Source organism: Pithys albifrons, chromosome 10, assembly GCF_047495875.1.
Source record: "Pithys albifrons albifrons isolate INPA30051 chromosome 10, PitAlb_v1, whole genome shotgun sequence".
In the NCBI taxonomy this organism is placed as follows: Eukaryota; Metazoa; Chordata; class Aves; order Passeriformes; family Thamnophilidae; genus Pithys; species Pithys albifrons.
The window spans coordinates 33,018,473-33,033,877 of NC_092467.1; the positions used below are offsets into that span (position 1 = coordinate 33,018,473).

The window sequence follows — 15,405 nt, forward strand, 5'->3', positions numbered from 1 at the left end:
TTTTAAGTCTATTAGCCAAAAGTTTTTATTTTCAACATCAGCTGAGAGTTTATTTTGTGAGAAGGAAGGATTAAACTGACCATCTGTAGCACTCAAAGGAAGCACAGTCAGCCCAAGGGGTAACAGTTGCTTGATTTTTTTCATGTTCATGTTTTAGCATGAAATCCAGAAATCAAGAAAATGCACTTTGACAAATGAAATGGAAAAGGGCAAATACACAAGGGAGTGTGTGCAGGTTGCAGCCTTAGTGAAGAACAACACTCTACCTGCCACCCAGTTTGGATTCCCAAAGCAGCTGTGGAAAGGCTCCACTTGGATTGCTCTGAGGATACTGAAGCAGTGACCAGGAGGGGATTTAAATCTGTAATAGCCTAAAAATTCTTCACATGTAACAGAGCAGAGACACTTCTACATAATGTTACCACATGTCCAAGTGTTGAGCTCACACTCTGCTCTTTCAGGCATCATTCTCTCTGCTGCAGCTGCAAATTTAAATTCCACCACACCAAACTTGGGGTGTTTTAACTGGAAATTACACCGAGGGTTGTATGTCAAGAATACCTGATTAAGCAATCTGAAGGATCACTGCCAGAACTGAGGTGCTCGATGTGACTGACAGAGGGGAGGGGATGCTGAAGGACTGGAGGTCACTGGAGCGGCTGCAGAGGTTGCCCCCTGGGGGGCACTGCTGGTCACGCTCTCTTGAAGAGCCCGTGGAAGGTGACGGGGATGTTCACCTCCACCTCGGCCCGGGCCACCTCGCTCATGTCCTTGGCGCTGAGCAGCAGCAGGTAGGCAGGCTTGGGTCCTGTGCCAGGGCTGATCACGATGCTCAGCACCACCCCTGGAGGGGACACAGGGGACGGCCCAGTGGGGGTGGGCACAGGGAGAGCAGCCCCTGGCACTCAGCACACCGTAAATCCCACTGGAATTGTGTGATCAGGGAGGTGGGGAGTGACACTGGCAGAGCAGCTGTGGCTGCCCCAGCCCTGGAAGTGTCCAAGGCCAGGTTGGACAGGACTTGGAGCACCCTGGGACAGTGGAAGGTGTCTCTGCCATGACAGGGGGCTGGAATTAAATGATCACTAAGATCCCTTCCAACACAAACCACTCCATGATTCTTTGATTATTTATTTATCACACTATTTGGGCTCTTGCCATTGCTGCCTTTGCCAGCCTGTGGTGCCATGGCACAATAGCTCCTATAGTTGCTTACTAAAACTGAGAAGTATTGGAAAAAATCTAGAAAATGAGAACTACAGCTTTTTCTAAACCTTGAGGTCTTTCTCCTCTGTTTTAATTCACTCTTCATTTTCCCACATTTCCTCAGAAACTTCCTCCTGGTGTCAGCACCCAGCACATCTGGTCCAGGAGCTGCCTCTGGGCTCTGCCCCTGCCCACCTCTGGCACAGCCCTGCAGCCAGCCTGGTGCCAGCTGACCCAAACCTTCCCCTCCCCAGGGCCATGGACCCAAACCCCACGAGCATTACCATCATCTTCCTCCAGAGCATCCGGATGGGCAACAAAGATGGGCTCCGACGGGTACGAATCCGGCTCCTGCCACACCCAGGTCTCCTTAGTTTTAACGTTCAGCTTGCAAAGCTAAAGGAGGGGAAACCAAAAGCCCCACAGCTCAGAAATACTCTGTGCTGTCCCAGACTGAGCCCACCCCCCTTTGGCTGACAGTTACCCTGTCTGGGACAAAGTGGTTCAGCCCCAGCCCGTACGTGTACGTGTATGGCTTCCCACCGTACTTCTTGTAGTTGATCTGTGGGAACTCAAAGGCTGCAATAAAACATAAATATATTAAAGCATGAAGGTGAGTGGGGCAGGGAGGGCAGGCAGCCCTTGGGCTGGTGCCATTTGGGCTCTCATCGTACCGTGACGTGGCCCTGAGAAAATCACTTCAGGCTCCAGCCAGATGGTCTCATCGCTGCGCAGCGTCGCGGTGGCCGTCGTGTAGGGCAGCGTGACCAGGTTCTTCCCCGTGTCAGCCTGGCACAGACAAACACCAAGAGCTTGGAGGAGCACATTTCTGAGTGTATTTGCATGGATCTGTCGCAAACATGGACCAGGGAAGGTGGCAGTGTGTGGCAGTCTCAGGGGCTGCTGCCACGTTCAGGCAGTGGTGCCCAGCTGTCCTGCTCCCCAGCCCTCACTGTGCTCGTAAACACAACTCCCTTCCCCTCCGTGGGGCACTCAGGGGTCTGCACTGGGCACTGCCAATGGGCTTGCACTTCTCACTGGATCCACAGCCCTGTGAGCTCTGCGGGCGGCTCAGCTGAGCGCGGCCCTGGCAGCCCCCAGCCCGCCCACCACGACCAGGAGCCTGGAAAGGAACCCAGCAGCTGCCAGCCAGCCAGCTCTGTGCCAGGCTGGCAGCTCCGTGCCAGGCTGGCAGCTCCAGGGACCTCACACCAAGGGCTGGAGGATTGAACCACACTTGCTCAGGCTGAGGCTGCTCCCTTCTCTGCTCCCAGCAGCACCTTCCAGGATTAACTGCTGCCCCACAGTCTCTGCTATGAACAGCAGTGTATGGAATCATCAAAGAGTTTGGGTTGGGAGGGACCTTTAAGCCCACCCAGTTCCACCCCTTGCCTTGGGCAGGGACACCCAGGTTGCTCCAAGCCCCATCCAGCGTGGCCTGGAACACCTCCAGGGATGGGGCAGCCACTGCTGCTCTCAGCAACCGAATAGGAAACAAACCAGAAGAACGTGGATAGCTGAAGAAAGCATGAAGTTTCTCTGAACCCCACGCTTGGAGTTTCCCTTCTCCCCAAGATGCAGGGTTTGGCCCCCAGGTACCTTGTCGATGCTGAGGGGCAGGACGTATCTGCGGGCCTCGGGCTGCGGCGCCTTCTCCGCCTGGCGCTTCACCTCGTCCCAGTTGGCACGGAGGTTGGCCAGGTACAGGTAATTGTAAACAAACTCAAACCTGCAGGGAAACGCGTCACAGAGACAAACAGAGAGGGGTTTGCAAGCAGGGGGTGAAGTGCAGATGTTTTTTCCCTGGAATTCAATAGGATCATAGAATGTTTTGGGTCAGGATGGACCTTAATTAACCTCATCTCATTCCACTCCCTGCAATGGCAGGGACACCTTCCACTATTCCAGGTTGCTCCAACCCTGTCCAGCCTTGGACACTCCCAGGGATGGAGCAGCCACAGCTTCTTTGGGCAAGCAGACTAACACAAGTCCCAGTGCAGCTCCCTGGCAGAGCCAAACCATGGGGGCACCACGTCCCCTGAGAGCAAACCCAGCAACTGCTGTTCAACACAAGTACAGGATGGGGCTTGGAGCAACCTGGGACAGGGGAAGGTGTCCCTGCCCGTGGCAGGGGGTGGAATGGGATGAGCTTTAAGGTCCTCCCAACCCAAACCAGACTGGGATTCTATGATTCTATGCCAGGATCACTCAGGGTGTCCAAAGCAGCCAACGCAGGGTTGGGCTTCACCATTGAGTGCCACATTTCTGTGTTTACATGAAGAGCAGCATTCAAACCTCACCCAGACCCTGCTCACTGCAGCCCCAGGAACCAAAATAGCATCAGCCTTCAGCAGTCACCAACATTTATTAAAGGTAAATAAAAGATAAAAGTATTTTTCCTTGGAAAATGGGTGTCAAACAGGCTCCCTGCACCTCTGGATAACTCCATGCTGTGTAGTTTACATGTCACCAAGTGTCAGTGTTCACATGGGTTGGCACCAAGTGCTAGAGGTGATTCCAGCAGTGTCTGGTGCTGAGGCTGCACTGGCCACCCTGCTGTGGTGTTATGGGCTCACCCAGGTGGGCCTAACTTTGGGCTCTGAAGTCTCGACTGGGCTAAAGCTGTCAGCTGACCTGAGCTGGGCTGAGCCAACAGCTGACCTCTTCTAGCCAGTAATTTTGTATTCCATACCACATTATGACATCATCTCCAGGGAAGCAGGAACCAGTGTGGGAGTGGTTAAGGCAGTCACTTCTCAGCCTCCTCTTGGGAGGACACACGATGGTGTCCCAGGGGGGATGGAGAGGACCAGGCCCACCACTGGCTCACAGGGTACCTCAGGAAAGTAAATTGTGTTGTTCTGGGTCTCTCCTTTCTGCTTGAGTTTGTCTCCCTGGGGAATAAGGTTTTTCTTAAGTAATGTGTAGTTAAGACAGTAGAATTTGTGTGTTTGTTAAGAAGCTGAAGTGGGGAATTTGTTGTTGCAGCCTTGTGTGAGTGAATATTTGTACTCTCTTCTAATTGTCTCTTTCTTTCTGTGAAAAATATATGTAGTTTTAGTATAAATGCAGTTTGAAGTGTTTTTTTCTTTCCCCTCTTGTCCTAGTTCAGCAGGAGGGACCAGCTAACACTGTGTGGGGGTGATCAAAGCTGTGTATTCTACTCCCTCTATTCATTCCCAAGGACAATGGGCCATTGGCAGCAGCTGCCCAGGGAGTCACTGGCACCTTCACACCCAGCCTGAGGGGGCGGAGCTGCCAATGGGCCATCAACAGTTCAACACCCCCTGGCTCCCAGAGTTAATCACCCATTGGGTGAGTCCCCGCCCAGGGGGAGGGACTGGGTGCTCCCTGAGGGTACAGAAGTGGTGGGTAAGAAGACCTCGAGAACTTCCGGTCGGATCCAGAGGAGCAGCAGGACCTCGACAGCAGGAGATCCCCACTCTCGCCCAGACCACAGCCCTCCTCTGCACCAACAGGTTTTTCATTTCCTTTTGCTCTGGACTTGGGGGAGCCACAGGGGTCTCAGCACAAGGGCAAACAAACCCCCTTGGGTTTGTGCCCCAGGACACTGGGTTATACTGCTGGGGTTTTGTGAGTTGAAAGCAATTTCCCTTTTGTGTCAGTGTTTTTATTGTAATATTATTATTATTAAATTTTAGGTCTGACTTATAATCTCTCTCCTGTGGTGAGTTCATTTCCCCTGCTGGTTCACCTTTAAACCAGCACACCTCTCTTTTCCTCCCTTTCCCTGGTGTTAGGAGGGAGGCTTTTCTCTCTGTGCTTGGGGGTGTTGGCAGTTGCTTATCTCAAACCAAGACATGTGGTGCCCAGGGGGGCCCTGGACTCACCCCTTCCAGGTGCAGAGGTCGACGATCAGGAACCCGTTGTCCTCGTAGGTGTTGATGTGGTGGAAGAGGTTGAAGGCCGAGGTGCGGTACTTGAGGTTGAGGAGCCGACCCTTCTTCTTCTCGGCCACGTGGAGCCACACCTGAGAACCAACCAGCAGCTTGGCTTGGGCTCAGGGAAACAAAGGTGACACTGATGCCGTGGACCCCCCAGTGTGGGCCTGGCTGCCCAGTCCAGCCCAGCTGGGGATGACCCATTGCTCACCCCCATGGTTTCGTTGGACTCGAAGCAGTCCATGTAGTTGGCTCCCCACAGGCTCCAGGAGGAGAGGAACTTGAGGAGGTTGATTTTCACTGGTGTTTCCACAAACACGATGTAGTTTGGGGTCAGCCCAAAGCTGTTTGGAAACACAGGGTGGGCACATCAGGCTCACTGGGGTTAGTTTGGACAAACCCCACAGAGTCCTTCCTCTTAAGCACTGGCACAGCACATGGATCATCGCTTACAATTACCCTGATTTTGGTAAATCACCCAATTTCTGTTGCTGATCACATGTGAGAACAAATCCCTGGTTCCAGCTGACCCCACAGAGCGTTACCTGTGGACGTAGGAGGGCTTAAACCTGTCACTGCAGGGGAACTGCACCACCACCTCTGACTTGTTCATCGGGTCTTCCTTGTCTGGAACGGGACAGGTGAGGGGTTACAGAGGGTCTCACCCACACTTAGTCCCTACTCACAGCATTTACCCAGCAAGGGTCTGCCTTAACCACAAGGGAAACTCGTGGTTTAGGCACCACTTGGAAGTGTTTTCAATGCAGCAGTTAAAAAGCAAGTAAAATCTAAAGGAGCTGGAAGAAAAAAAAACGTAATTCAAGGACAAAACTCATTTAAAGGATAAAGAAATGATTTCTAAGAAGAGAATTTCCCAGCTGGCTCCGAGGTGGCATTAACTGACCTGCCTGCAGGGGAGGAATCCGGATGATGTTGTAGGCCAGGGCAAAGTTTTTTCCAAAGCAGTTCCCAATGTTGTAAACTGTCCCATCGTTCTCAATGTGGGGATGAGCCGTTGCCCCGTTGACAGACACGTATTTACAGAGATCCACCTGGAGAACAACGTGGAGAGTCAGCAGCTTCCTGGGCAGGAGATGGGAAGTCCCTGGCTCTGCAAGGCTTCAGGAGTCAACACATCCTCACTTTGGGTGTGGGGAGTTCTTTTCTGAGGCTGCAGTTGAGCTCTAGTTTGCAAACTCCAACACAAACATGGATATGCCCCAGGGCTGGAGTGCCTGGAGCCCCTTTGGAGCCAGGCTGGGAGAGCTGGAGGGGTCACCTGGAGAAGAAAAGGCTTCAGGGAGAGCTGAGAACCCCTTCCAGTGCCTAAAGGGGCTCCAGGAGAGCTGGAGAAGGACTTGGGACAAGGCATAGAAGGACAGAACACAGGGAATGGTTTCCCACTGCCAGAGGGATATTGGGAAGGAATTCTTGCATGTGAGGGTGCCCAGAGAAGCTGTGGCTGCCCCATCCCTGCGAGTGTCCGAGGCCAGGTTGGGAGGGGCTTGGAGCATCCTGGGATAGTGGAAGGTGTCCCTGTCCATGGCAGGGGTTGGAATGAGATGAGCTTTAAGGTCCCTCCCAACCCAAACCAGTCTGTGATTCCATGACTTTAGTTTTACTCCTTCATGTCTTTACCAGCCCAGGACAAAAACCCACCTGCTTAATGGTCTCCAGGGTGTCAGGGTTAATCCTGGTTATGAAGTTGGTCTCAGTGCAGGCATAGTAATCCTCCCCCACAGGGTAGACGTTAACGAGGGCGTTGTCCGTGACCTCCACGCCTTTGAAGTACGAGAAGAACCTGAGCAGAGAGAATGGACAGGCAGGCAGAGCCTCAGGGAAGCAGGAGCTGTGTGGGACGTGGCTGCAGTGGCTGCACCGGGGGTGGTACCTGGAGAAGATGTTCTTGCAGGGGTCTGGGTAGGCGTAGGTGCCGAACTCCGTGATCACGATCCTCTTCTCCGTCATCGCTCGCACGTACGCGTCGGTCCTGACAAACCTGGGGGGCCAGAAATCCCCTTACAGGTAACACCACACCAGGCTGTGCCATTAAAGATGAGTGTTCTGGGAGCTGCAGGGCCCCCCAGCCTCCCGTGGCACCCAGAGCTGGTTTAATGGTATCACTGACTGTTATGGGTTCACCCAGGTGGGCCTAGATTTGGGCTCTGTAGTCTGGACTAGGCTGAAGCTGTCAGCTGACTTGAGCTGGGCTGAGCCAACAGCTGACCTCTTCTAGCCAGTAATTTTGTATTCCATCCCACACTATGGCATCATCTCCAGGGCAGTAGGAACCAGTGTGGGAGTGGTTAAGGCAGTGGCTTCTCAGCCTCCTCTTGGGAGGACACACGATGCTGTCCCAGGGGGGATGGAGAGGACCAGGCCCACCACTGGCTCACAGGGTACCTCAGGAAAGTAAATTGTGTTGTTCTGGGTCTCTCCTTTCTGCTTGGGTTTGTCTCCCTGGGGAATAAGCTTCTTCTTAAGTAATGTGTAGTTAGGACAGTAGAATTTGTGTGTTCGTTAAGAAGCTGAAGTGGGGAACTTGTTGTTGGAGACTTGTGTGAGTGAATATTTGTACTCTCTTCTAATTGTCTCTTCCTTTCTGTGAAAAATATATGTAGTTTTAGTATAAATGTGGTTTGAAGTGTTTTTTTCTTTCCCCTCTCTTTTCCTCCCTTTCCCTGGTGTTAGGAGGGAGGCTTTTCTCTCTGTGCTTGGGGGGGTTGGCAGTTGCTTATCTCAAACCAAGACACTGACACAGCCCTGCCAATAACCCCATGGGGGTGAGATAACGGGCACCTCCCCGGTGCTGGGCAGCACAGCCAGGCCCCAGCACTGCCAGTCAAGCAAATGCTTCCTGATTTATTCTCCTTTCCTGGAATCCTGCCCCGTACCTGCGGTGGTAGGTGACGTGCCCCTCCTTGAAGTCGAACTTGTGGAGCAGTGCCTGCCCATCGAAGAGGTGGTAGAAGGGCTCTGTGCCCACCTCGAACAAGCCAGGGCCACATCTCAGGAGGCTTCCTCGCAGCCAGGTGGGAATCCTGCCTGTGGGAGGGGCAGTGTTGGGATGCACAGGCAAAGCAGACCAAGGAATTTCTACCATGACACAATGAACAAAATTTCAAACCTGTTCTTTCAGTGCTGATTAAATTTGGTGTTTAAACACACATGAGCTTGTTCAATTCTGCTCTTTCCTTCCCCTCCAAACCTGCTGTAGACCAAGACATTCAGTACTGAAGTGTCTAAAGATCTCCCCATCCAATCTGTCCTTCCTCCAGCCCAAATCCCCAGCCCTGTGAGGTCCTTTACCTCCAGCCCTTGTGATGTCTCTAAGCCCTGGAGGCTCCTGAGCTCTGAGAACAAAGGCAGGCAGGAGGAGATGGGGGACCAGACCCACCTGTGACATGGGCAGTCACTGGAGAGGACAGTTCCTCCACTGTCTCAAAGAGCTTCTTGTAGCCACCAGCAGGATGCTCCACTCTGGAAAGGCAGAGCCGGGTTAGCCCACGGTGGGGCAGTGCTGGAACCCCCTCCCACAGAGGGGCAGCTCCTCTGGGTGGACTCATCCATTGGCAAAGAACTTGAGGGATCAGGAAGAAGCACCAGAACTTTGTGGGGAGAAAGGCTGAGCATGTGGAGGGAGAGGGAATGTGGAGGGGACAGCCTGAGCTGCAGCCCTGCAGGAAACACCCCCATCCACCCACAAATCCAGGACAGTCCACATCTTCAGGAAGCAGAATCCAGCTTGTATTTCCCAGATCTTGGAGAAGCAGATTTTTTGCCTTTTTTTTTCAAGCAAAGAGTATTAATTGTTGGGTTCCAATTTTATCACTGCAAAGCCCACCAGGACACAGCAGCCAGACCAGTGTGCTGTGCCCAGAGCAGCTGTGGCTGCACCTCCCTGGATGTGTCCAAGACCAGGCTGGACAGGGCTTGGAGCAACCTGGGATGGTGGAAGGTGTCCCTGCCCATGGGACTGGATGGGTTTTAAGGTCCCTTCCAACCCAAATTCCTTTAGGATTCCATGACTCTACTCCAAATTCCGGACCATTCTCTGGAACCCAGAGATAAGCTTGTCCCTGGACCAGAACCACACCTTGGAATGTGAAATACCAGCATGACACCAACACACAGAGACCTCCCCCTCCTCTTCCTCCCCTCCAGACCACGCTGACCCCCAGTCTCACAGCACCCCAGCCAGTGCTCCACCACAGTGGTGATCCATGATCCTCTCCCACAGAAAGGAGCTGCAGGAATACTCACTGGCTGTACATCCTCTCCTGGTGAAGAGCCTGAGCCTCCAGCAGCCAAGCTCTGAGCCAGAGCCGTGTGCAGGGTATTTATGGGGTGCTGAGCCCTGCCCAGGGAGCCCCCGCCCTGAGAGCCCCCCGGGAACAGAGCTGGCTTTCACCACCCAAATCCCCACGGGCTTGGGAGCTTTTGTCCTGCCCCTCACACAAAAAGGGGCTTTGACTGCTTTTCTGAGACCTGAATTCTTCCCAAGCAGAAGTGATTACAAAGAAAGCAAGCCCAGGGAGGAGTGAAACGGATCGTGCTGGAGCCGTGCCAGGTGTTGGCACCGGCACTGCTCGGGCACTGCGGGGCACAGGAGACCTGCCCACAACCAGCACCGACCCAGGGCAGCAGGGACGGCCCCTCCAGGGCCTCACCTGGCATGACAGGACACTGAGACACCGAGAGAAGATGCCAGTGTCAAACTGGGATATCCGAGTTGGGGGAGACCCACAGGGATCAGGAGTCCAACCCCTGCCCCTGCACAGACACCCCAACGACCCCACCCTGTCCCTGTCCCATTGTCCAAACATTGTTTTTGTTACATTCTGTCAAAACCTTAGGAGGGAACATTAAATAACTGGGATCAAGAACTGGGAATAATGAGGGCAGACCTCTGAAAGCCAAATCCTGGGAATGTGAGCTCCTCACCTAATCACTTACTTAACTGGAACACATACATAAACAAAGCATTTACACAACAGGAAAGGTTGGGAAGTGTTGGAAGCAAGTTCAGGCAGTACTGGAGTGTGGCAGGGAGGGAACTACAGGTGTTCCAGGGGAGGAACATCTGCAGCCTGCCCTGCAAGGGCGAGTTCCCTACAGGACTCTGAAGCATCATTAACGCAGGTTAATTGGGGCTAATGTCGGTTTCTCACTTATAAATTCTTCAAAAAAGGCAAAATTATATATTTTGGCAGAGAACTGAAGCTCAGCCTCCTGCTCACAGATGTACCAAAGTGCCAAGACCCTCCTCTGGAACACCCAAGTGTCTGACCCAGTGCTGGATGTTGTACAAGAGCCTTATGGAGGAGCCTCCCCAGGAGACACCACAACACCCAACCAAACCCAGGGAAAAAGTCAAAAAGCTGAGATTTGCTTTCCTTTGCTGTTTTTTTGGCAGTGACTGATGTTCTACACGTGCAGGCACAAGGACAACTCAGGTCCATGTCCCAGGAAGGGACAAGACATGGCAGAGCCCCAGGGATGAGCCTCCCCTGCACAGCCAGAACTGGGTGAGGTACCTGGACCAGGTACCAGCCAAACACACCAAGGAAAACCATCCTAGCCCTAAACCAGCTGGTTCCAGGTGTGGTCCAGAGAAGCTGTGGCTGCCCCAGCCCTGGGAGTGTCCCAGGCCAGGCTGGACAGGGCTTGGAGCACCCTGGGACAGTGGGAGGTGTCCCTGCCCAGGGCAGGGGGTGGAATGGGATGGGCTTTGAGGTTCCTCCCAACCCAACCCAGTCTGGGATCTCACTGGATTAATTCATTATTAATAATAATTCTCTCCTAGAAATACTTCTGCAGGGTTTATACTCCTGTGGGGAAGCCTTGGTCTTCTCAGAAGGAATAAGCAAATCCCTAACTCTGGAAAGAAAATAGGGATATTTAGAGTTTTCTGGTTCCATTGTCCCCACTCCCCATATCATCCATCACTCCCATTATTTTGAGAATGACACCAAGAGATCCAAAATAAATTTTCCATGAAAATGTCAGAAATAGACTTGAAGACTTTTAATATAAATAAACATAGAAAAACTGATGGGAGTTTACAGATGAGATGAACAGAAACATGTTAAGGAGGCAGATCATCATTTATTCATGGTGAACTTCTGGCTCTCCTGGTCCTGAACTCACAGAATTTTTGTTTAAAGACAAATATTTTCAGAATAGAAAAGGCACTTTGTCACAACACACAGACATTAAAACCTACACAAACTACAATAAATGGCACAAATTTCTGACCAGACATTAAGAGGTTACAAGAGGCAGGTGATTAGTTTCCCATAGAAAACCATACATAAATTTTTGGTTAACAACAACTTTGTGCTTATTTTCACATTTTCCTACACGTAATATATTGTAATAATCTGTAAACAGGTAAGTATTTCTCTCTGAGAAGTTATTCAAAAGTATCTGCATTAAAAATAAGGTATTTTGGCACTTTCAGCAAAGTCCCTGTAAACATTTCTTCCTTCTCCTCAGAGCAGCCCCCCCGTCCTGCAGCAATTCCTCTGGGATGCTCTTGGGCTCAGGGGCACGAGGGCAGTGGCTCAGGGGGCATCAGTCCCTCAGGCTGTGCAGTCTGGGCCTCCTCAGCCCCAGCAGGGGCTGCCTGAGGGTGGGTTTGGTGTCCAGCAGCGCCGCCTCGCTGCCTGTCCTCGGGAACCTGCGCTGGTAGATCTGGGGGTACTCCCTCTGGAACTGAGCACACAGGGCAGCATCTCAGCAACAGCATCCCAGGCCCCCAGTGCAGGGCCACAGCACTGCCCAGCCAGCCCTGCCCCTGTCCCTGCCCTCCCCAGCCAGCCCTGTCCCTGTCCCTGCCCTCCCCAGCCAGCCCTGTCCCTGTCCTGCTGTCCCTGCCCTCCCTACCCAGCCCTGCCCCATCCCTGCCCTCCCCAGACAGCCCTGCCCCTGTCCCTGCCCTCCCCAGCCAGCCCTGCCCCTGTCCCTGCCCTCCCCAGACAGCCCTGCCCCTGTCCCTGCTGTCCCTGCCCTCCCCACCCAGCCCTGCCCCTGTCCCTGCCCTCCCCAGACAGCCCTGTCCCTGTCCCTGCCCTCCCCAGCCAGCCCTGCCCCTGTCCTGCTGTCCCTGCACTGCCCAGCCAGCCCTGTCCCTGTCCTGCTGTCCCTGCACTCCCCAGCCAGCCCTGCCCCTGTCCTGCTGTCCCTGCACTGCCCAGCCAGCCCTGTCCCTGTCCTGCTGTCCCTGCCCTCCCCAGCCAGCCCTGCCGCTGTCCTGCTGTCCCTGCACTGCCCATCCTGCTGTCCCTGCACTGCCCAGCCAGCCCTGTCCCTGTCCTGCTGTCCCTGCACTGCCCAGCCAGCCCTGTCCCTGTCCTGCTGTGCCAGCTGTGCTGCCTGCCAGGAAGCCCAGGATGGAAGTGTTTTACCCAGCTGGCAGCCAGGAGTCCCCTCTTCAGGAGGGTTTCTCCCAGGAAACTTGACCACCCTGATTCCATCATGGTTCAATCCCTGCAGATACACCCAGCATCAGAGGTGGGGCTTTGACATTCTGCCTGTTCCCCATGTCAGGCCCTGGGAAGGGATGAGTGACTCTAAACACATGGATTACATTCACACACCAAGTACACCTGAACATCAGCCAAACCTTTCCAGTGCTGAATTCAACCTGCCAAGAACCCAAAGCTGAACAATGACTGCAAAGGCAGTGACTGACCACCCCTTGGCTACCCCAGCTCCAATGGCAGGACTACAATGACATGGCTCTGTGAAACTAAAACTAAACTTTGCCCACCCGTGGCCCTCACTGCACAAGCTGCTTCTGCACTTTGTGAGAACTCATCAAAAATTTAAGTACCTTAAACTTTAAGTTTTACTATTAGAAAATTTTAGTTTATTTCCTTCCTCCTCTTTCACCTGCTGCTGTGAATCACATCTTACTGCTCACTTATTCCAAGTGCTAATCAACTCTAATTAGCTCTTCTTTACATACAAGAAATTTTAGTGATCTGGAGCCAAAGTTCAGCCTCACTTTTACAGGCCCAGAAAGTTTCCACAACACACATGAAGCTCAGTGTGGCAGGAGCTGGAGGAGGGGCACCAAAGAGTTCCTGCTCTGAAAAGCTGCTTGTTCAAATTTGAGTCACAAGATTCGCTTAAGGAGATTCCAGGACAAGTACAAAACTATTCCATTGGGCAGAAGGACTTGCCAAAGTTTTTCTGCAAAAGAAAAAACCCCTCCAAGGACTAAATCCTGCCAGAACTGCTGTGTTTTAGCTTTAGTGTTAGGCAAGATCTTAGCAGGCCAGAGAAGTGCAAGATAATCTTGAGGAATATCAATGTTACAAAACACAAAGCCAAGGCCACAGAAAGAACATTTTAGACTGTGAACAAACAAACAAATTTGGTCTCTTACAGCAAAAAGTTACTGTTTTTAACACCTACTGATTTTAAGCCCACCCATGGCATGTCAGTGGTGAGTTATGTCATGGCCAGTGCACCACAGGGAACCAGGCTGTAATTCCAGCAGGGATTGGTGAGTGGAGAGCAGGATCTCAGAGTAACTTTGCACTGGTCTGAAGCCACTGTTTGAGCAGCACTGCTGCCAGCCAGCCACATGCTGTGTTAGCATGGCATGGCTTAGTTGGGAGGGACCTTAAAGCCCATCCCATCCCCTGCCCTGGGCAGGGACACCTCCCACTGTCCCAGGGTGCTCCAGCCCCATCCAACCTGGCCTGGGACACTCCCAGGGATGGAGCATCCTCTGGGAAATCCATTCCAGCCCCTCCCAGGGAAGAATTCCTTCCCAATATCCCACCTATCCCTGCCCTTTGGCAGTGGGAAGCCATTCCCGGTGTCCTGTCCCTCCATCCCTTGTCCCCAGTCCCTCTCCAGCTCTCCTGGAGCCCCTTCAGGCTCTGCCAGGGGCTCTCAGGTGTCTCCAGACCCTTCTCTTCTCCAGGTGACCCCCCAGCTCTCCCAGCCTGGCTCCATAGGATAGAGAATTAGAAACTGCCTTTAAAATCCCAGGCACAGCACACAGAACATCCAACCCCTCTTCTCCCCCAGGCTCTGAGTCTGAGCCCTTCCCTCACAAAGGCACTTCAGAAGAAGGCGAAATACCCACCAAGTTCCTCACCTGTTTTAACTTTTTCTTTTTGTCCTTCACAGACAAGTTTTTATCCTTGATAATGTTCTCCAAGAGCTCTGCCATTGCAGCTTGAGAGGTAGAAACTTTCTGTTCCTCAAACTCCTGAGGAGTTATTTGTTTGCAGTAGGAATATGTTGGCAATATGGCACAAATCTCCTCCTCGGGGCATTCACTCTGGAACAAGAAGGGGTCTGTAAATACTCCACTGATCCTGTGCTATTGGAGTAGAAGGTACCCCACAAACATCCACACCCACACTTACAGTGGCATCTCAAGATGCACCACATTAGGACATAATTAATATCTATACATTGACAACATATTGGTTGTAGTTGCATTTTTCCATCCCACCTTGAGAACAATCAGCACATGAATTAATTAAGCTCCCCTGGGCCACTGACCTGAGCCACCCTCACGTGCTGGAGGTGGTGCTGCACAGCCACCTGCAGGTGAGTTGGGATTTGGAATATTTCCTGCTGGTGGTCCATCAGGAATGAAAGCAGTCGTGTGGAAAGCAGCTCATCCAGCTCTCCCCCCTCTGCAGGGCGCAGGACACAGCGGGAGAACGTCTGGAGCAGCTGGGGGAGGGCAGGGGTCAGTCAGGACACTCAGCAGGGCCTTTATCTGCCTTCACTCTACACAGTGGCACAACAAATTCCTCAAACCAATCTGCACTGCAATTTTTCTTGCCTGCACCACTGGTCAAGCAAGGAGGGAAACTGGATTTAGGTTTTTTCCTCATCTGAATTAAAGTAGCTTGGTATGACATTCAACATGGACATTTTTGGACTGAAGAGCACTTTCAATTAAGAAATATTTTAAGTAGTAAGAAAAAGTCTTAACCTATAGAAAAATGTACATCTTTATGGAATTGTAGGATAGAATCCCAGACTCCTTTAACTGGAAGAAACCTTAAGGCTTCTCCAGTGCCACCCCTGCCATGGGCAGGGACACCTCCCACCAGCCCAGGGTGCTCCAAGCCCTGTCCAGCCTGGCCTTGGACACTCCCAGGGCTGGGGCAGCCACAGCTTCTCTGGGGTGCTTTTGTTGTAAATGGCAGTTGGGTGAGAAATCAGACTAAATAATTCTTTAAGAAGTGATTTCCCTTCTCCTCCCAAATTAAACAAAAGCAATGTGACTATTTGAAATGTCTTAGGATGGAGACAA

The 15,405-nt window shown here is 52.4% G+C and overlaps 2 protein-coding genes across 5 annotated transcripts in view; both read right to left on the bottom strand.

Annotated features, from left to right (window-relative positions):
• Positions 1–9: 9 nt before the first annotated feature.
• RPE65 (retinoid isomerohydrolase RPE65) lies at positions 10–9,461 on the bottom strand. 2 transcript variants are annotated; one of them, XM_071565062.1, is made up of 14 exons: positions 9,372–9,461; positions 8,506–8,588; positions 8,003–8,153; positions 7,000–7,107; positions 6,768–6,909; positions 6,013–6,160; positions 5,654–5,735; positions 5,320–5,452; positions 5,058–5,197; positions 2,806–2,935; positions 1,881–1,995; positions 1,691–1,785; positions 1,491–1,602; positions 10–844 (listed from the first exon to the last, which is right to left on the bottom strand). In XM_071565062.1, exons 1-14 carry the CDS (start codon positions 9,380–9,382, stop codon positions 693–695), a joined length of 1,602 nt encoding a protein of 533 aa, XP_071421163.1. In that variant the 5' UTR covers positions 9,383–9,461; the 3' UTR covers positions 10–692. The 2 variants fall into 2 exon arrangements, with proteins under 2 accessions (XP_071421163.1, XP_071421164.1); XM_071565063.1 differs by lacking the exons at positions 10–844; positions 1,491–1,602; positions 1,691–1,785; positions 1,881–1,995; positions 2,806–2,935 and adding an exon at positions 3,339–4,100.
• Positions 9,462–11,120: 1,659 nt separating this feature from the next.
• DEPDC1 (DEP domain containing 1) overlaps positions 11,121–15,405 on the bottom strand; it is a 15,788-nt gene continuing 11,503 nt past the window's right edge. For all 3 annotated transcript variants that reach the window (XM_071565310.1, XM_071565311.1, XM_071565307.1), the window contains 3 exons: positions 14,640–14,816; positions 14,227–14,412; positions 11,121–11,825 (listed from right to left, as the gene is read on the bottom strand). In XM_071565310.1, coding sequence (XP_071421411.1) covers positions 11,685–11,825; positions 14,227–14,412; positions 14,640–14,816 — 504 coding nt within the window. In that variant the 3' untranslated portion in view covers positions 11,121–11,684. The remainder of the gene's footprint in view (positions 11,826–14,226; positions 14,413–14,639; positions 14,817–15,405) is intronic.